Below are 22137 nucleotides of genomic sequence, written 5' to 3' on the forward strand. Positions count from 1 at the left end.
CTTAGTGGGTCCTGCACTTTTTGGCAGATTTGCTTGCCTCAGAGGTTCACAGCAGCCCTCAGTTTAACTGTTACTGCTAGAGGCTCAAACCTGCCATTCTCTCAGCTAACCTCATCACTGGCCAGCATCGGGGGGAACAGAGAACAATCTCTGCAGTCCCTGCTGTCCCACCTAGTGGGTTGGGGACAGGCCAGATCCCTTTCCAAATTAGACCTTCCCTTCTGGTGTTGCTCACAGACCAGGTCAACTCCTCTTGTGTCTGTTCAGAAGTTGGGGGGAACCCATGCCCGCCCTCTACACCGGGTTCCAGCCCAGGGCCCTATGGTTAGCAACTGTCTACAATGTCTCTTGTATCAGCTGTGTGACAGCTACAACTCCCTGGGCTACTTCCCTATGGCCTCCCGCCAGCACCTTCTTCTTTATCCTCATCACAGGATCTTCCTCCTGAAGCCTGATCACGCTTGTACTCCTCAGTCCTCTAGCAGCACGCCTTCTCGCTCCCTGCTCCTTGCACGCCCTCCAGTAACTGATGGGAGGTTCTTTTTAAACCAGGTGTCCTGATTAGTCTGCCTGCCATAATTGATTCTAGTATGTTGTTAATTGGTTCCAGGTGTCTTAATTAGCTTGCCTGTTAATCGGTTCTAGCAGGTTCCTGATTGCGCTAGTGCAACCCCTACTCTGGTCACTCAGGGAACAGAAAACTACTTATCCAGTGACCAGTATATCTGCCTTCTACTACTCTGCAGTACCCAACTGGCCTGGGTCTCTCACAGTGCTTACAAATTGTTTGATGATTTGCTGAGCTATCTTTCTGGGTACTAAAGTTAAGCTGACTTGTCTATATTTCCCTGGATTGTTCTTATTCCCCCGTTTACACATAGGTACTATATTTGCCTTTTTTCAGTCCTTTGGGATCTCTTCTGTCTTCCATGAGTTCTCAGAGATAATCACTAATGGCTCAGAGATCTCTTCAGGAAGTTCCTTAAGTATTCTGTGTTTTGTAAGGCCCTGCTGACTTGAAGACATCTAACCTGTCTACATAATTCTTAACTGGTTCTTTCCCTATTTTTGCCTCAGATCCTACTTAATTTACATTGATGTTCACTATGTTAGTATTCCAATCACTGCTAACCTTTCTGAAACACTAAAGCCATTTAACACTTTGGCCATTGCTGTGTTTTTTATTATTGTTTTTCCCACCTCACTGTCTGTTCTCTGTCCTTGGTCTTCATCTTGCTTATAATGTATTTGTAGAATGTTGAATGTCAATGTTGAAATTCCCCTTAATGTCAATGGGAGCAGAGTTTGGCCAATGCTGAGCATTTCTGAAAGGCCCACAATGAATGTATGTTTTGTGTGAATGTGAAAATTGCTGGTTTTAAAATTCAGAAATTTACACGTTAATCTTGGAGTGACTTTAACAGCTTTATTCCATGTGGCGCCTCATTTTTAAAGCTGGTACAACTGATGGGCCCCCAAAGTCATGCTTGCCTATTCCACCCACGAATGAAGAGGTACTTGTGTATACAGATCAGGTAACTGCACACCTGTCTTTTTGAGTGTGTGCAAATGCCCCTTGACTCATCTAAATATGTGGCTTTTTGGGGGCATTAGCTGTACCCCAGCTTTGAAGATTTGGTCCATAATGTGCAGGTAGACTAAAAAAGGCTATGTGCATATTGTGTAGCCTGATAAACAAGATAGGCCTTATTATAAATGCAAAGCTGATTAATGCTGCAGCAGGAATGCATATGGACATTAAAGGTAAGGGGAGTCAAATTGAGGACATAGCTTCCTATTTTTCAGCATTTAGCTTTGGGGTATTAAAGCTAAGGTAGTTCAATACAAAAACTTTCTTGATGGGTAATATAGTTTTAAGTAATCTGCTCATTTGGGATCATTTTAGCCTGACTTGAAAATCTAGCTTGATGGTTTTCTGATAGATAGGCTGTATCCCGGCCTTTTCAGAGGATTTATGAAAAAATGCCAGTGTCACTTTCGTTTTTATAAGCTGCAGGCAAACTTGCAAGAAGAATGAGCTATGTGTCCGTTTTTACAGGGATTTTTTATCAGCTGCTGTTTTATTGGATTGGTGAGTTAACACCATTCATATTCAGTTTTATGCCTTAAAGGTTTAAAAGTAGTGGTTAATAAAAGAGGGCGGGCACTTTAGCACTTCTCAAAAATGATAAAGGAAAACTTCACACAAGACAGGAAACACCTATGTTGGTTAAAACTAGGGCTGTCGATTAATCACAGTTAACTCACACGATTAAGTCAAAAATATTAGTCACGATTAATCACAGTTTTCATTGCATGGTTAAACAATAGAATACCAATTGAAATGTATTAAATATTTTTTTCACCTCATACCAGTAGTACAGTGCAGCATCTTTATCATGAAAGTGCAACCCAAAAATGTAGATTTTTTTTGTTATGTAACTGCACTCAAAAACAAAACAATGTAAAACTTTAGTGCCTATAAGCCCAATCAGTCCAACTTCTTTGTTCAGCCAACCGCCAAGACAAACAAGTTTGCTTACCTTTATGGGAGATAATGCTGCCCGCTTATTTACAATGTCACTAGAAAGTAAGAACAGGCGTGGCACTTTTGTAGCTGGCATTGCAAGGTATTTCCTTGCCAGATATGCTAAACATTTGTATGCCCCTTCATGCTTTGGCCACCATTCCAGAGGACAGGCTTCCATGCTGATGGCGCTTGATAAAAAAATAGTATGTTAATTAAATTTGTAACTAAACTCCTTGGAGGAGAATTGTATGTCTCCTGCTCTGTTTTACCCATATTCTACCATATAATTCATGTTATAGCAGTCTCGGATGATGCCCTAGCACATGTTGTTCGTTTTAAGAGAACTTTCACTGCAGATTTGACAAAATGTAAAGACGGTACCCATCTGAGATTTCTAAAGATAGTGTCAAGGTTCCTTCCCCACTCTGAACTCTAGGGTACAGATGAGGGGACCTGCATGAAAAACCTCCTAAGCTTATTTTTACCAGCTTAGGTTAAAACTTCCCCAAGGTACAAACTATTTTACCTTTTGTCCCTGGACTTTATTGCTGCCACCACCAAGCTTCTAACAAATATAACAGGGAAAGAGCCCACTTGGAAATGTCTTTCTCCCCAAAATGCCCCCAAGCCCTACACCCCCTTTCCTGGGGAAGGCTTGATAAAAATCCTCACCAATTTGCATAGGTGAACACGGACCCAAACCCTTGGATCTTAAGAACAAGGAAAAAGCAATCAGGTTCTTAAAAGAAGAATTTTAATTAGAGAAAAAGTAAAAGAATCACTTCTGCAAAATCAGGATGGTAAATACCTTTCAAGGTAATCAGATTCAAAACATAGAGAATCCCCCTAGGCAAAACCTTAAGTTACAAAAAGACACAAAAACAGGAATATACATTCCATTGAGCACAATTTATTTTATCAGCCATTTAAACAAAACAGAATCTAACGGATATCTAACTAGATTGCTTATTAACCCTTTACAGGAGTTCTGACCTTCATTCCTGATCTGGTCCTGGCAAAAGACAACACAGACAGAGAGAACCCTTTGTTTTCTCCCCCTCCAGCTTTGAAAGTATCTTGTCTCCTCATTGGTCATTTTGGTCAGGTGCCAGTGAGGTTGTCTTAGCTTCTTAACCCTTTACAGGTGAAAGGGTTTTTCCTCTGGCCAGGAGGGATTTAAAGGTGTTTACCCTTCCCTTTATATTTATGACAGATAGGTATAGCACTCGACCCAAGGATTAAGAATCTAAAGTGTCTTCTGAAATCTGAGAGGGACAAGGTGTGGAGCATGCTTTGAGAAGTCTTAAAAGAGCAGCACTCTGATGCAGAAACTACAGAACCTGAACCACCAAAAAAGAAAATCAACCTTCTCCTGGTGTCATCTGACTCAGATGATGAAAATAAACATGTGTCGGTCAGCACTGCTTTGGATTGTTATTGAGCAGAACCTGTCATCAGCATGGATGCATGTCCTCTGGAATGGTGGTTGAAACATGAAGGAACTATAAATCTTTAGCACACCTGCTCATAAATATCTTGCAATGCTGGCTACAACAGTGCCATGTGAATGCCTGTTCTCATTTTCAGGTGACATTGTAAACAAGAAGTGGGGAGCATTATCTGCTGCAAAGGTAAACAAACTTGTTTGTCTGGACGATTGGCTCAACAAGAAGTAGGACTGAGTGGACTTTGTTTTATTTTTGAATACAGTTTTTTTGTAAATAATTCTATATTTGTAAGTTCAATTTTCATGATAAAGAGATTGCACTACAGTACTTGTATGAGATGAATTGAAAAATACAATTTATTTTGTTTTGTAAATATTTGTAATAAAAATAAATATAAAGTGAGCACTATATACTTTGTATTCAGTGTTGTAGTTGAAATCAATATATATGAAAATGTAGAAAACATCCAAAAATGTTTAAATAAATGGTATTTTATTATTGTTTAACAGTGATTAATTTTTTAAATTATGCGATTAATCACATTTTTTTGAATCGCTTGACAGCCCTAATTAACAGATCAGCCAGTATTTTACAGGTAATGGGTTAGACTCAGTCCAGGTCTAGGTTGGATTCTGCTAGCATACCCAAGACATGGGGCCCCCAGCAGTGAAATGTTGGCCATGGGAAAGTTTTGATAAGACTAATGGGTCACAACTTCCCCTCTGCCAGGGGGCTTGCAAACAGCCAACAAATGTGAGCAGAGCTGGCTGGCAAAGACGGTGCAGTCAGGGTAATAGGAGGAATATCTGATTCAGCATATCCTAGCTCCATATGATATGGACTTCCTCTCCCCCAGTGGATATTGCAACCATGCACTCATTGGCAGAAAACCAAGAGGAATGTAAATGGTAGCATCATGGTATATGCTTCCTCAGTGAATCTTCTCTTGGGGCACAGAGCCAGACTTGAGACCAGGAGGTGTGATTTGGAAGAGTATCTATACAAATGTGACTTTAGCCCAATATTCCTAGGTATTCTGTCTCATTTGGGAGGCTATGTATTTGTATATATTTGCGTAGAAAGTGCTGCTTATTTGTATTCAGCATATTTTGGTGTTGTACTTAACATAGTGTATTATCTCTGGTCTAAGATACATTACCTTTTGTTTGTAAACTTCACTTGGCACAGTGCTGAGCACAGTATATCACTTCTCTATCTGCCTCCAGATAATAATTGTCACATGTCTGAAAATTCATAAACCAGAAGGATAAAGGGGATATGAATAGAGGCAAAGTGTAGTGACAAGATTTAAACCAACAGGATATGGGATAGGAACACATTTGTAAACTACAATTTCAATATTTTTTGGCCAAATAAGAAAAAGTGTCTTTTAAAATAAATGACAAAAGCATGCAAAGAAAATGGCATTCTGTAGCGGCAAAACAAGGGTAAATATATATATATAACTCAAAGCTGAATATTGGGGGTGTAGAGGTAACAATAAAACCTATATGAAGAATTAAAGAAAGAAATAAAGACCAATAAATAAGAGGAAATGTAAAACATGTGTCTTAGGGACCTTTGTGAAAAACAAGCAAATATCCTTAGGAATAAGGCTGTAAAGTATGCACATTCTTGATAGTGTTTGCTTAAATTGGCAGAAGTATGCTTGAAAAAAAATCATCAGCACTAATTTATTCAAAACCAGCTTACCTGAATATGGTAAATTTGTCAAATTTCACTTGAATTTGATGTGGAGTCATGGTATTTTATTAACCAACAGGAATTAAATGGTTTAAATATTGCAGTATAATGACTTATGGGTTTCATATCTTGCCAGTGCTAGTAATCATTTTTCTTTTTTTTTCCATGACTTGTAAAATGCATTCAGTGGAGATATGCATACTATTCTCTGTTGTCATAGAAGCTTCACATCCACCAGGTGATTCAAAGAAATATATGTCAATATCATCCCCTTTCTATGAGGGTATGTGGTGGTGGGAAAAGAGTGGCACCTTTGAATTGTCAATAATGAAGCTAATTACTTATGGTAGCTAGATGATAGGAGAAATGAAGAATGCTGCATGTCATGTACTAGACATGCTTGTAAGAAAGTGACTGATATTAGTTTCCATTTTCTCATTAAGTTAGAATTGTGACAATAAGTGTAGTCATTCATTATGGGCGGCTGAGTACAGCAGTCTCATAGGGTACCTAGGAATAATCCTCTAATCCATGAGAGCAGGGGTGGCCAACCTGTGGCTCCAGAGCCACATGCGGTTCTTCAGAAGTTAATATGTGGCACCTTGTATAGGCAGCGACTTCTGGGGCTGAAGCTACAGGCGCCAACTTTCCAATGTGCTGGGAGGTGCTCACTGCTCAACCCCTTGCTCTGCCATATGACATATTACTGTGCCTTCTGACATATTACTGTGGCTCTTTGGCAATGTACATTGGTAAGTTCTGGCTCCTTCTCAGGCTCAGGTTGGCAACCCCTGCACTAGAGGTCTGATCCTGAGCCTATTGAATTCAGTGGGAGCTTTGCCACTGACTGCATTGGGCTCAGGATCAGATCCTAAAATGGCACAGAATCTTCTGGGTTTTCTGAGAAGCATGTTTGGTCTGTGATATTTCCCTTTCTTATCAAGGGGAGCTTCATTGGAACCAGGGACCCTCTGTGGAAAGGGAAGACAACAATGCACAGCTCATTGTGGAGTCATACAAGACACTCCTTCCTCTTAGGACTGTGTGAGAGTCACAAACTCAGATTTACCCCCATGTTAGCATGTTTGTTGTGACACTGCTGGGCAGGTCCGGGGGTTATTATTTTATTATTTTTATTCTAATCCTTCCATGCATATCTGACTGATTTGTTAACGTAATGTTGTTTGCTTTTACTTTTATACCACATACATTTAAATAGTTTGCCATGTCCCCTTGAAAGGCAAGTGATGTCGCTGGTCTCACAGCTTTGTAATCAATAATGTTTGTGTTACTGAGCCAAACTTTCACCCTTTTCTTCCCTTCTCCTTGCCCTGCTGCCTGACTAAGGGAGACAACTATAATCTCTAATTGCACAGGCTTGCTGAATGACAGTTCCCATCCTCCTTCATTTGCTCTAGTGTTTCCAGCAGCCAGGTCCATACTTATAACTTTCGCTTCCCACTATTTGCCTGAGAGATTTGAGTTTGGGCCCTCAAGCCATGGTTCAAATTACACATAATATTCTGCTCCCTAACTTTTTTCCCTCAACTTCATATTGTTGGGAATTGGATCAACAGATTCAAGTTACTTTCTGAGGGCCAGACTGTGTCTGTATGTGCTGGGTCAGAGGGGGCAAGGAGCCCCTTCCATTTCCTAACCTGATATGCTCTCTGCTCTGAAGGTTTGGGGAAGAATGGGGAAGGAGCTGGATCTATATCCCCTGGAGACTTCCCCATACAAGGGATTTCCCAACAGGGTTGGTAATCCAGATTCCATAGTCTTTGCACCACCAGAGAGGCACATGGGAAGACTTGGGACAGTGACTCAGGCCCCATATGTCCTACCCTTTCACCCACCATGCTGCAGCTGGCCACAATCTCTTCAAAGCAAAAATAGGTGATTTAGAATATCTTCCAATGTACCTTGATATAACAGGCATTAGAAACTTGGTGGAATGGCAAAATTCAACAAAAAAACTGTACTACCTGTTTACAAACTATATGAGAAAGGTAAAGTACACCAAAGAGGTGGGGACTAGTGTTGTATGTAAAGGATTTCATAGAATCTAATGAGATAACTATTGTGAGTGGAGAGAACCACACTGTTGAAACTATATGGTGTGACAAAGCTCCGACCTTGTCTCAGGGCTTCCTGACGGATTACGCTAGCCTCAAAGGCTCACTGTGACCCTCCACATAGCCCTTATCTCTCTAGAGAGAAAGGTCACAGCCTACGGAGCCATTTTCATCACAAGCCAGCAAGGGAGGTGAGAAGAAGCAACCCTCCTCACACAGTCTCTGTTGTCTCCCAGTCTCAGTGATTAGTCAGGGAGGGAAGGGGGGAGCCTGGGCCCACCCTCTACTCCAGGCTCCAGCCCAGGGACCCTGATAGTAGCAGCTCTTGGTAGCAGCTCTTGGTAGCTGACTTTTTGGAAACAGGACAAGTACAATTCCCTGGGCCACTTCCCCACAGCAGCCCCCACTTCCTCAATATCTGTTACCCTTACCTCAGAGCCTCCTTTCTTGTGCCTGATAAGGTTTGTACTGCTCTGTTTCTCCAGCAGCATGGCTCCCTTCTACAGCTCCTGACACACACCCTCCCCCCCGCCCGACTAAGTGGGAGGCTTTTAACTGGTTCAGCCAGCCCCTGATTGGCTTCAGGTGTCCCAATCAACCTAGCTGTCTCCACTGCTTTCTGGAAGGATCTTAATTGGCCCCAGATGTCTTGATTAACCTGGAGCAACTGCCATTTGGTTACCATGGTAACAGAGATTTGTTTAGCCTGGGGCTAACATACCTGTTTCTCACTACTTTTCTATAGCCATCTGGCCTTGCCCCGTCACAATGGAAACAAGTCCTAAGTGATGAGAATGTGAATATATTAGTAGGGTTATACTATTGGCCTCCAGTTCAAGAAATAGAAGTTGAGTGCACAATGTTGAAAGAAACCAATGAGGCAGCAAAATCTAATAAAATGGCAATAATGGGGGACTTCAACTACCCACCTGTAAAATAGTCAAACGGCAGAATGGGACAAAATTTAGTGAAACAACTTCTCAATACTTTAAGTGTTCACTTATTGGAACAGCAAGTTCTAGAGCACATAAGAGGAGAAGCTATTCTTGACAATCATAAGTAACACAGGAGCTAATTTAAGAAGTTATAGTAGCTGAGCCACTGAGTAATAGTGACCACAATGTAATTAGGTTGACCATCCAAGGGAACCAAGAGGTAGGGAACCAAAAAGGTGACAATTGACTAAACTTCAGAAAAGGAGATTTCATTTTAATGAGGCTAGTCTAATAGGCCCTAAAGTTAAAAGTAAGGGAAGTAATATCCGTAGAAGTGGCATGGATAGTACTTGAGGAAACAATAATAGAGTCTCACAAAGCATGTGTAATGCTGAACAAAAAGGGAACAATGAAGGCAAGGAGTAAATCAATATGGCTAAATGGCAAAAGTTGAGAGGCAATTCAAGCCAAGCAGTAATCCTTCAAAATTTGGAAATCTGACCTAGTGAAGCAAGAGCATAAATTATAGTGGGCAATATGTAAGAAGGAAATTAGAAGTTCCACCTGTGGGCCCACTGGAATCTTCAGAGGCTACGGAATAATTAAGGAAGGCAAGGACATGACCGAGAAACTAAACAATTTCTTTGCATCAGTCTTCACCACAGAGGATGTTGGGGAGATACCTGCTGAAGACCTGCACTTTTCTGATAATAAAGATGAGTTACTCTTGGAAACTGAAGTGTCAGAAGAAGTAGTACAGGAGAGAATTGATAATTTCAAAAGGAATAAGTCACCAGGCACAGGTGGTATATCTAGGAGAAATATGAAGAGGCTTAATTACTAATACAGATATCCAATCACTCATCTAAATGTTCCAGAGAACCGGAGAGTAGCAAATATTGTTTCTAGACTTAAAAAAGTTTCTAGGGTTGATTTGGGAATTATAAACCAGTATGCTTTACATCTGCACTTGGCCCATTGGTTTGCACCTGGCCCATTGGTTGAAACACTAATTAGAAATAAAACAACAAAACTCCTGGAAGATCATGAGATAATGCAAGTTTTATACAAAGTAAAACTATGTCTCACTAATCTCTTATAGTTCTCTAAATGTGTTAATAAAGTAGTGGATAAAAGAGCACTGGTTGACATAATTTATTTGGACTTCCAAAAGGTCCTGCAGAGGAGGCTATTGAATAAACTAATGATGTGAGAGGCAGAGTATTGGCTTGGATCAAAAACTGGCTAGGAGACAGAAAGCAAAGTGTAGGATTAAATGGTCAATTTTATCATGGCAAAAGGTCAACAGCAGGTGCCTCAAGATTCTGTACTAGGTCTCGTGTTATTTAATACATTTATTAATAATCTAGAAGGGGGAGAGGCACTTCAGAGAGACCTACCCAAGCTAGATGAATGGGCAACATTATGGCAAATGAAATTCAGGGTTGATAAATACAAAATAATGAATATTGGGAGAAAAATGTAAACTACTTATATACCTTATAGGGTTATAAATTTACTACATCAACTTTGGTAATACCTGGATATTACTGTAGATAACTCAGTGAAGAACGCTGCTCAATGTGGCAAAAAAAAGCTAGCAAGATGTTAGAATGGGAGAATATTGTAACGCTTTTATATAAATAAGCCAGTCTCTAAGTATTAAGGATCAGGAGCAGATCTATGGAGGGAGGCAGATTATCCAACATCTGTCTACTGCAGGGTTTTCACACTTTCCATTGAAGCATCTGCTTCTGGCCACTGTTGGAGATGGGATTCTGGACTAGAAGGATCTTGGGTCTGATCCAGTCTGGCAGTTCCTATGTTCCTGAAGCAGTTTGATTGTCAGTCATAAGTGCTAAATGTTACTCTTTTAGTGTCTATGGACAGCTGCAGCAATGTTAGCATCACTGTATAGATGTCCCCAAACTTAAGGGGTGCTGGAATTTTTTTTGTAGGATCCATCTACAGAAAAACATAAGACCAGACTCCTGAAAGTGTGCACTTATTTTTGTATGCAGCTGTCAAGGTTACTTCTCCACTCTGAACTCTAGGGTACAGATGTGGGGACCTGCATGAAAACCTCCTAAGCATACTTTTACCAGCTTAGGTTAAAACTTCCCCAAGGTACAAACTATTTTACCTTTTGTCCTTGGACTTCCACTGCCACCACCAAACGTCTGACCGGGTTTATTTTTGAGAAAGCGTTGTTTGGAAACGTCTTTCCCCCCAAAATTCTCCCAACCCTTACACCCCACTTCCTGGGGAAGGTTTGATAAAACTCCTCACCAATTTGCATAGGTGACCACAGACCCAAACCCTTGGATCTTAAGAACAATGAAAAAAACATTCAGTTCTTACAAGAAGAATTTTAATAGAAGAAACAGTAAAAAAGAATCACCTCTGTAAAATCAGGATGGTAAATACCTTACAGGGTAATTAGATTCAAAACATACAGAATCCCTCTAGGCAAAACCTTAAGTTACAAAAAGACAGGAATATCCATTCTATTCAGCACAGCTTATTTTCTCAGCCATTTAAAGAAATCATAATCTAACACATATCTAGCTAGCTTACCTACTAAGTTCTAAGGCTCCATTCCTGTTCTGTCTCTGGCAAAAGCATCACACAGACCAATGCTTTGTTTCTCTCTCCCTCCAGCTTTTGAAAGTATCTTGGCTCCTCATTGGTCATTTTGGTCAGGTGCCAGTGAGGTTATCCTAGCTTCTTAACCCTTTACAGGTGAAAGGGTTTTTCCTCTGGCCAGGAGAGGTTTTAAAGGTGTTTACCCGTCCCTTTATATTTATGACAGCATCTGTTAACAATCTGACTGTGATGGGATTTACAGACCCCAAGCTAAACCAGAGCAAGCCCTGGAGCAGTACTGGGTGGGGTAGCCCCCACCCCAGAGCAGCTGCAGGGCATGCTGCAGGTGGAGGGACAGTTTAAAAGGGCACTGGCAGCCCAGGTGAGGAGAGGGGGAAAGGAGCTACAGGATGTGCCAGGAAGTGAGGCAGATGCCTGGAGCTGTGGGAAGAGCAACAGCAGTACTTGTGAGGCCAGCAGTGATCAGGACCCTTCACCCTTTAGAGCTGGGAACCAAGGAGAGGCCAGAGGAGTGGAACGTTATCCGCTGGCAGGCTAAACTGCTACAGCCTGTGACCACGCCCCAAATAGAGGTGCTCCTGCCCAGTAGGAAGAGATCCAGCAGGGAGTATAGCTTGGGGTTTCTGGATGACAAATGAAATTCACTTCAATTTAGGCTTAAACAGTTTCTTTTAGTTCTTATGATGTATGTTTTAAAGACAATGCTATTATCACTGGGAGCTGCCTGGAATCTCAACCTAGTTCTTCATGGTCTTATGAAACATCCCTTTGAGCCCTTAGCTACCTCATCCCTTCTCCACATGTCTATGAAGGTAGCTTTCTTGGTTGCCATAACATCAGCAAGAAGAGCAGGGGAAATAAGAGCTCTGATGGCCTACCCTCTGTACACAACCTTCTCTAAAGACAAAGTTACCTTGCGACCCCACCCTAAATTTCTCCCTAAGGTGGTGTCAACCTTCCACCTTAACCAACCAATATACTTACCTGCATTCTATCCCAAACCTCATAAGACTCCGCACGAAGTGGCACTACATACCCTCGACATCAGACAGGCAACTGTCTTTTATCTAGACAGGACTAAACCATTTCGTAAATCCCCTTGGCTATTTGTCTCCACTACCAAGAGATCGAAGGGTGCGGTTATCTCTAAGCAACGCCTTTCCAAGTGGATCACAATGTGGGCGATGTCAACATCTGTTGCCTTCCTCCATAACGTACCTATTACTGACATCTGCAAGGTGGCCACATGGACATCTGACCACACATTTGCCAAACATTACGCTATCACACAGGATACTACGGCAGACACCATAGTAGGCCACACAGTACTGTCTACAGTTGTCACTGCCACAACCCCAAAGTCCCACCAGCCATAGTGGGTACTGCTTCACATTCACCTGGAGTGGAGCACCCACAGGGACAGCACTCAAAGAAGAAGAGAAGGTTACTCACCTTGCAGGAACTGAGGTTCTTCGAGATGCGTGTCCCTGTAGGTGCTCCATCTGTACAGTAGAAAAGGAACTGAGGGGGGTGTGGGACACGCATGCTTAGGCAGACTCTAATAAGGCTGCAAGACAGCAGTTGAGCGCGTGCATCCCAACCAGGCACTGCTACCAAAGATCTCTGATCAACGGCGCTGGGATGCGCCATCACCTGGAGTGGAGCACCCACAGGGACACACATCTCGAAGAACCTCAGTTACTGCAAGGTGAGTAACCTTCTCATTTTTCCCTATCCTGCTAAAACTTACTTTTATCTGTCTGATTTCCAACCCATCTCTTCTCTGCTATCAACCCCACTGGCTCCATCCAGTTGTTCTTGTCTTACAGCAGTTGTTTATTCTTATTGGTCTATTTATGTATCCTTGGGTTTTTACTTTTTAGCTTGTCTTGTTGAGAGGGAGGGAAATATACCTGGAGCTAACAACTTCCTCTTGACACTCTGCTTCACCGTGCTATTTTATAGTTCAGATACACAGACCAGTTGCCTATAGTACGCAGCCCTGAAGCTGTTTCTGCTAAGTTCTGAAATGCTGCAGCAGCAGAGAGGCATAAAAAAGCAAACATTCCATTATATTTTCTTATAGTACTATAAATAATATTAATTTTTCTAACATTCAGTATATAAGAACAGCCATACTGGGTCAGATTATTGGTCCATCTATCCCAGTATCCAGTCTTCTGACAGTGGCCAGTGCCAGATGCTTCAAAGGGAATGAACAGAACACAGCAATTATTGAGTGATCCATCCCCTGTCATCCAGTCCTAGCTTCTGGTAGATGGTAGTTTAGTGACACCCAACCAGATGTGTCCCTGACCATCTTGGCTAATAGCCACTGATCCTCCATGAAAATATCTAATTATTTTTTTGATCCCAGTTATACTTTTGGCCTTCACAATATCCCATGACAAGAAGTTCCACAGGTTGACTGAGTGTTGTGTGAAGAATTTCTTTTTGTGTTTTATAAACTTAATTGCTATTAATTTCATCAGGTGACCCCTAAGTCTTGTGTTATGTGAAGGGGTAAATAACCCTTCTTTATTCACTTTCTCTCCACCTTTTCATGACTTTATAGACCTGTATCATACACTCCTTAGTTGTCTCTTTTCCAAGCTGAACAGTCCCAGTCTTTTTAATTTCTCCCCATATGGAAGCTGTTCCATGTCCCTAACAATTTGTATTGCCCTTCTTTTTACCTTTTCCATTTCTAATATATTTTTTATAAGATGGGGTGATGAATACTGCACACAGCATTCAAAGTGTGGACATACCATGGATGTATGTAGTGTCATTATGGTATTTTCTGATTTATTATCTATCCCTTTCCTAATGGTTAGTAACATTCTGTTAGCTGTATGTTTGAGTAACACAATTCATTACACAGTTCTCTAAAAGGGTGGACCAACAAGTGGTCCGGGCACTGAAATACTCTTTTAGGGCCTGGTTCTGGACCCAGTGGAGTGGGAGGGCCCGGGTCTCCTACCTTGCTCCCATCCTCCCTCTGTCATGACAGAACCCTGCAGGAAAAGGAAGGGGAGCTGAGGCCCTCCAGGACAGAGAGATTGAAAAGAACTGTGGAGCTACAGCCTGACCACTAGGCCAGCTGTGTTTCAGACCGACCTGCTACACTGGCCTGTTAGTTAATTGTTATGAGAAATATTTTTAATAAAAATAAGCACATAACGAAAACAGTGAAATGGCCCAGTAGTAGTATCTGAAACTCAGAAGGAAGGCAGCATTCATTACACTTGGTTATTATGTGTTAGGATCAAACGGGGTAAATGTGCTGAGATCAAAGGGGAAGGAAGAAGTACACTATGGCAACAGATGCTTTTAAAAAAAATATACACTCAAATGATGAGGCAGAGAGTAATCTGCACTGCTCCATCTGGCAGCTGTGAGGAGAAAAATAACAGCACTTGAGAATGTTGTTAATTAGGGCTGAAGTGGGCAGCTTCAAGTACTTCAAACTTCTAAAATAAAGACCAATTGGGAACCTAGTGAGTACTTAGCCTGGAGTGGCTTCGCAGAAGCTGCATTCAGGGAGTCAGATTGAGCAGCCAAACAAATGGTGGTTGACATTTCATGTCAGCCATAAGTTGGTTATAAAACAGATGTAAATGGTAAAGTAGGATAGTGTGCACCGATTTGGCATTCAGTGTGCATGAAAAACAATGTGATGTAAGTCTCAGGTGCCAGAGGGGTGTAGTAGAATAAGCTACTACCAGGAGGTAAAGAATCCCCCCACCCCAGCTAAACAGGGAAAGTTCCAGTATTACCACTTATCCTATTTTACTAAGTGATTTACACCTGTTCTGTACCTATTCTACCAGATTGCCATGCTGAATTTGGCATTGAGATTTCCTTTTAAACCCATTAGAGTTCTGCCCAGACAGTGAATAGCAGGCAAAAATGTTTATTGTTATTAAAGTAAATATATTAATTTGGTTATTTTTAAAAATACCATTATGGGCCAAAATCTGTTCTCGGTATGACCTGTGCAACCGTATTGGGACAAATTCACCCATAGGGTATCTCCACTGACTTCAGTGGCCTTACCCCAGAGACGGGGTTGGCCTATTGTCTTGAAGCGTGACTGAGGGCAGAATTTGGCCCTCTGCATGCACATTGAAAAGATTACAGCTGTTACAAAAGCCAGGATTCCTCTGGGATTCGGACTGGCACTAGATGGAGTGAGGACATAACTTTAGTTGTGGCTATTTTATGTTGGTTGCAAATCAAATTATATGATGACTTCCAGGTATGTCCTCTTGATGTATGTGCTATGGAACCCTGGCCTGAACTATTTTTCTGCTATAGTCACAACTTACTGAAGGTCAGAGCCTGAGAGCAATATCCAAACATGCTGAGGAATGGTGAAAACTAAATTACTCAGATGTCACATTGTGTCATTTTCTGCTGCACTGGCTATTGCTCCTCTGCCATCCTCTGTGTGTGTCTCTCTGACCTTTTGCCTTTGCTGTTGCTTCTTGCTCATAGATGCCTTGTTGGAGTTCCCTATGGATAATGGGATGTATTATTATTAGCTAAATTTTAGCAGTGCTCAGAATGTGCCAGGCACTTGCCAAACACAATGGAAGACATAGTCTCTGCCCTGAACAATGCACAGTTTAAAAGACAGAGACAGAAGAAGGGCAGTGGAGAGGTATACAGCAGACAAGCAAAGTGGTCAGGGAGATGATAAGTGCATGTCATATTAGTTACACGTTTGTTATGGATTCTAATTTTGTATATATTTTAAAAGTTAAATACACTAAATTCCCGTTCTTCCTCCATAATCAGCTCTTGCCTTTCCTCTTTCCCTGCCCTGCAGTTGTTCCCAGGTTTAGTCCCTGCAGTTCACCACAGAGAAAAGAAGATAAGTAGATGACTTTTTCAGCTAGTTTCTTGTAGGTGCTGTGGAAATAGGTCTTCAGGAGGGATTTAAATTCTTGGCTGGAAAAATGAAAGCTCGATGTTCATTGTTATTTGTCATCTTGCTAGAAATGTAATGAACTCTAGGTAAAAGTCTGGGATATTACTATCCTCAGGTTGATAAAGCCTGTACAGAAAGCATTGCTCGCACCTTTAAAGTACAAATGTGCAGCATTATAAACAAATCATGTGGAAGGCAAGTTCTTATAACTTTTATCTCTTTCATTTATGATGTGCAATATCCTATCCATTATTAAACAACCTGAAACGTGGCTAATAAAAATTAAACCTGAATCTATTGGCATTCTCCAAGACCTGCTACAGCCCTGGGTTCTCTGAATTCTCATTATGCCTAAAATTACTATCTGGGAATGATGTTAGTATCAGTCAGACATTGTTTCCAGAAGCATTCCCCCGCCTAACCCCTCATTGTGGTACCTCAAAACAGAAAACAGATACATTGATATACCTGTTGTGGGCAAATACTTTCCATTGATGGTTCTGTGTATAAACAGAGAACGTCAAACAATAAATTAACCCCAACCTTATCTCTCACTAGAAAAAAACTCTTAGGACCTTCAAGAACCTTCTCCATGGTTTAATTAATACAGGGGATGGCATTCTAGCCTCACAGGCATATTCTTATTTAACGCCCAAGGCATAACTCTAGTAAATGTCCATTTACTGAGATGAAAATGTGTGCTGGCATGTGCCACTGTTCATCTCCGCTGGAGGTAAGGTGACCAAACATCCCAATATTATGGGCTTTGTCTAATGGGCATGTTATTCCTTGACTTTAGCAAAGCTTTTAATATGGTGTCCCACTGTATTCTTGCCAGCAAGTTAAAGAAGTATGGGCTGGATGAATGGACGATAAGATGGATAGAAAGCTGGCTAGATCATCGAGCTCAACGGGTAGTGATCAATGACTCCATGTCTAGTTGGCAGCCGGTATTAAGTGGAGTGCCCCAAGAGTCGGTCCTGGGGCCGGTTTTCTTCAACATCTGGTGTTCATTGCACCCTCAGCAAGTTTGCAGATGACACTAAACTCGGAGGAGAGGTAGATATGCTCGAGGGTAGGGATAGGATACAGAGGGATCTAGACAAATTGGAGGATTGGGCCAAAAGAAATTTGATGAGGTTCAACAAGGACAAGTGCAGAGTCCTGCACTTAGGATGGAAGAATCCCATGCACTGCTACAGACTAGGGACCAACTGGCTAGGCAGCAGTTCTGCAGAAAGGGACCCTAGAGGTTACAGTGGACGAGAAGCTGGATATGAGTCAACAGTGTGCCCTTGTTGCCAAGAAGGCTAACGGCATTTTGGGCTGTATAAGTATAAGCATTGCCGGCAGACCAAGGGACGTGATTATTCCCCTTTATTTGGCATTGGTGAGGCCTCATCTGGTGTACTGTGTCCAGTTTTGGTCTCCACACTACAAGAAGGATGTGGACAAATTGGAAAGAGTCCAGCAGAGGGCAACAAAAATGATTAGGGGGCTGGAGCATGTCACTTATGAGGAGAGGCTGAGGGAACTGAGATTATTTAGTCTGCAGAAGGGAAGAATGAGGGGGGATTTGATAGCTGCTTTCAACTCCCTGAAGGGGGGTTCCAAAGAGGATGGATCTAGACTGTTGTCAGTGATAGCAGATGACAGAAGAAGGAGTAATGGTCTCAAGTTGCAGTGGGGGAGGTTTAGGTTGGATATTATGAAAAACTTTTTCACTCAGAGGGTGGTGAAGCACTGGAATGTGTTACCTAGGGAGGTGGTGGAATCTCCTTCCTTAGAGGTTTTTTTAAGGCCTGGCTTGACAAAGCCCTGTCTGGGTTGATTTAGTTGGTGTTGGTCCTGCTTGAGCAGGGGGTTGGACTAGATGTCCTCCTGAGGTTCCTTCCAACCCTGCTATTCTATTATTTTATAATTCTATGAACTATGCCCTCCTGCTCCCCCCCCCCCCAAAAAAAAAAATTATGTTCTGATTTTTCACACTTACTATTTGGTCATCCTATCTGGAAGCAGAAGATTGTATAAGACTCCTGTGATGATCTGGGGTATCTATGTACAACTTATGAATTCTGTTTAATATTGGGGACTCTTTATATGGATCTGTGTCAGACTGCATGCTCCATTTTGATTGGGGGGTTTGTTTGCATTCTCTGTTGTGCTCTTATCGCCATATTGGACTGGAGTTCCAAGGGGTAGTGGCACAGGACTAACAGTAGTTAAACCTTGATGATCCTCTATTCAAATAGAAGCACCTTAGACAAAAAGCTGACTTCTATCTTGGAAAATTGGTTTCTTAGGGGAGAGGTTGCCTGACAATGAAGTTGCTTGGCAAGGGTCAGTTCTCACCTGTTGAGACTGATCAGGACGTCATATGAGGGAGGAGACTGGAAGGTTATAAAAGGGCAGTAGCTGCCCTACTCTGGGTTTTTGGTTATTTTCACCTGTTCAAGCTGATGAAAGTTGTTGCAGGGGCCTGATCTGGGGTGGAGGGAATCCTGTCTGTCTGTCTGTCCCTCATAAGGGAAAAGGTGAGCTAGAGTGATTTCCCCATCCCTCTTGGGTCAAACTTTTCTCTAGCTCAGGGAATTCTGTGGTGTTTATCATGACTGGTTTCATTGTGTTACTGTAGTGCAGCCTATATCACAATCCTGTTCGTGACGCCAATTTCTGTTAGCCGACGGCCAAGGATGTTTGGTGAGGTGCCAGCTATGCCCGTTTATACCATCCATGACTTTAACCGCTAGGACGCACTGTCCCTTCGCGGCGGGCAGCCCGGGCTAGGCTGACGGATGTCCCAAGGTCCTAACCACCCGTGACTTTAACTGCTAGAGCTCAGAGCTCCTTCGCAGCGGGCAGTCAATACTGACTGACAGGTGCCCCAATGGCAGCACTAAGAGCCTCTCCACACCCGTGACTTTAACTGCTAGAGCTCAGAGCTCCTTCGCAGCGGGCAGCCAGGATTGACTGACAGGTGCCCCAAGAGTTTGCCCCGTGGAGGCGGCACAACTCAACGCTAGGCTCTTAGTACTCCCACCTAATGGCCAGGCTTTATAGCCAAAACGGCTGAGGTTCTTTAATTGTGTCGGCTGCTTTACAGTAAACCAGAGAAAACAAGTCAGGCTTATGCACAAATGGTTACCAAAATTTATTAAGCTAGATTCTAATCATGTGGTTACAAAATTGCTAGTGCCTACTTATTTAAATGTAGAGATGTTACACACACAAACAAGTTACAAAACTGAAGCCACAATCCCAAAGAAAGAAAACAAAGTATAGAGCTCTATTTCAAAATATGTGTACACTAAAGATAGGAGATCAGGTGTGGGTGCTTCTTACCCTCCTTGCATCTCTCCATTCCAGCGGTGCCAAGCCAGGATCGGTCACTCAATTCCGCGGAAGGACGAATAAGGGACAAGGCGTAGGGACCCTCTTAGCTGCAGAAGCCTTGGGAGGCTGTCACTTATCTGACCAGCAGATAGATAGTAAAAAGCACTCCAAAAATCATGGTGCTGTAGGTCCCCTACTTATACCTCTGTACTCCTTTATTCTCTTTCTCCTTTCTTATGCCAAATTGAGGCTGGTCTGTCTGGGTGACGCCAGCTTTCGCAAGAGTAGTTTACACTTGCAAGGGACAGAAACAATAAGTGTCAACTACTGGACATTTCTTTTATCAGGGTAAATATTTTCCCACCTAGGATGTTGGTGTGTGTGTGCATCACGCTATTTAGTAGGGGCTAAGAGCCATGTCTGTCACAGGGCCTCTGCCTGCTGTGAGCTTAATCATCCTATCTGTTCCCAGAGGCACATTGTAGCAGCACACCTGTGCTTTCACAGCTTCAAAGGCTGTGCTGGAATATATGTTAAGTGCCCTGTTCCGGCTTCCTCCTGTTTTTCCAGCAATGCTGGTCTGAGGGCGGGGGGCTGGCTGTCTGGCTACAGGTGGAGGGAATCCTGTCTGTCTGTCTGTCCCTCATAAGAGAAAAGGTGAGCTAGAGTGAGGGGCATTGTGTTCAGGGTGATCATTGTTATGTACATGATTGTGCCTTATCTCTTAGGAGTAATTCAGTCAGAAACCTTTTGCTAAGCCTCTGTCTATTTACTTTCATTGTCATGTGCCTCTGAAGAGGTAAACTATAAACTGCGAAGCCCATGTGTTTGGTGGGATTCTGAGGAATATACAAGAGCTTTTGGGGAGGCTTGGGATAGATGGGACTAGTTTCAGTGTCTTGGTAGTTATACTGTAGGGTCCCCACTGCCAAGAGGGGTGCCTGTGTAACCCACACACCTCCTGGGTGTGGTGTTCTGTCCCATCTAGTGGCACCAAAACCACTTAGAGAGAGATTAATGAGTCTGCTCTACAGCCTTAGCTAACAGCTGGTTAGTTTTTAGCTCATGCTGTAGAGGCTCATGCACTAAGCTCCAGAGATCCCAGGTTTGATCCTGCTTGCTGATGACCAGGGTCTGTTGGCGTTACACCTGCACCTGGAATGAATGCCTCGAGGCCCAGCTCAGAAAGAGTGTATAAACTCTGGCCAGTTCTAGCAAGCTAAGGGCATGTGGGATTCAGTGTTTGGATCCTCTCACAGAAGTCTGAGTGTCCAGCATGAGGAGCTCAACCAGATCTGTGACAACTCCAAGTGGTATTTGTCAGTGTGTCTCTCCATAGTTAAGGTTGTGGTTATCTTTCTGTTGTAAACCCAAATTTAACTCTCAACCCCCTCACCAGGTGGAGCAGAAATAAATCACCTGAATATTTTTTATGGGTGGTTCTCTGCCAGAGGACAGTTTTGTGACAGGGGAGGTAGATTTAGGGGGTAATTGGATAAGACAGTTTCAGTTCAGAGGCAATTCAATTTTGTAAAATTATTCTAATTTTAGAAGGGGCCTAGAAACATCATACTGGTATGTGCGTGGGGTGGGAATTTTTGTCTTTTTGTCTTTTTTTGGTCCTCAGTGAGGATTGTGGCCTTTGACTATTTCTGGCAATGTAGGGTGCTAATTTTTTAAATAATTTAATGTGCTTTGGGGAGCTCTGAGCTCTAATGCATATGCTGTAATCTCCTGAAGTCTGATCTGGATTTCCTGTAGCATTTATACACTGTGTTGGAAGTAATGTGAGTCCAGGAGGAGCACTAGGGAGCATTCTGTCTCAAGGAAGGCAAAATACCTCCCAGAGCTCCTGGACAACCCCACTGAGACAGTCACCTTTGCTTCCCACTGTTACTTACAAAAGGGCTAGAAAGAATCAGGCTCTTTAAGAGTCATGTGTGTTTCCCTCTGAATAAATTATTCCTTATAGTGTTGATACAGGCTGTGAAGTCAGGCTTAATGAACCTTAGATCATCCTAGAATGCATTCCACCATTACTATTTCATAGCTGAAACTGCTGTGGTATGTATGGGAGAAAGAACACATACATACACTACAGGGTTGTAATTATCAGCATTAATATAATTTACAAATAAAATATTTTTTATTACAAATTTACCCTGCTTAATGGAGGCAGTAAATGTTTTTCAGCTAATGTAGCAGATTTTCCCTTCACCCAAATAAAGTCTTAAGGAAAATAGCACTTTGACAGAATAGTATGTAGAGAATAGCTCAATCTTGTTGCCAGAATGAAATGAATAGCTAAATCAACTAAATGGAATGCTATACTTGGGATACATTGCTTGTCTCTATGAAAATGCATATAAATGTTAATACAAAGTGACTGATATAAAAGGATGTGAATGTGATATGTCACAAAATGGTCAATGCAGAAAGATGCAGTTTTCTTAAATACGAATGGGGGGAAACGTTTTATAAGGAATATCACGTGAAGAGAAAATCACTTCCACTTCAAGAACTATCAGGTAAAAGAAGCTGCTATGATGAGGCATGTCTAGCTGTATTC

At 42.2% G+C, this 22137-nt stretch overlaps 1 protein-coding gene across 7 annotated transcripts in view; it reads left to right on the plus strand.

Moving 5' to 3' along the window:
* CCDC85A (coiled-coil domain containing 85A) overlaps positions 1 to 22137 on the plus strand; it is a 192575-nt gene that overhangs the window by 84133 nt on the left and 86305 nt on the right. Inside the window, exon 3 of one of the 7 annotated variants that reach the window (XM_073339346.1) lies at positions 3744 to 3811. The exons of the other annotated variants lie outside the window; for them this stretch is intronic. Coding sequence (XP_073195447.1) covers positions 3744 to 3772 — 29 coding nt within the window. The 3' untranslated portion in view covers positions 3773 to 3811. Of the gene's footprint in view, positions 1 to 3743; positions 3812 to 22137 lie in introns of those variants that run through there. 7 annotated transcript variants of the gene reach the window in all.

Source organism: Lepidochelys kempii, chromosome 3 (genome assembly GCF_965140265.1).
Source record: "Lepidochelys kempii isolate rLepKem1 chromosome 3, rLepKem1.hap2, whole genome shotgun sequence".
Classification (NCBI taxonomy): Eukaryota; Metazoa; Chordata; order Testudines; family Cheloniidae; genus Lepidochelys; species Lepidochelys kempii.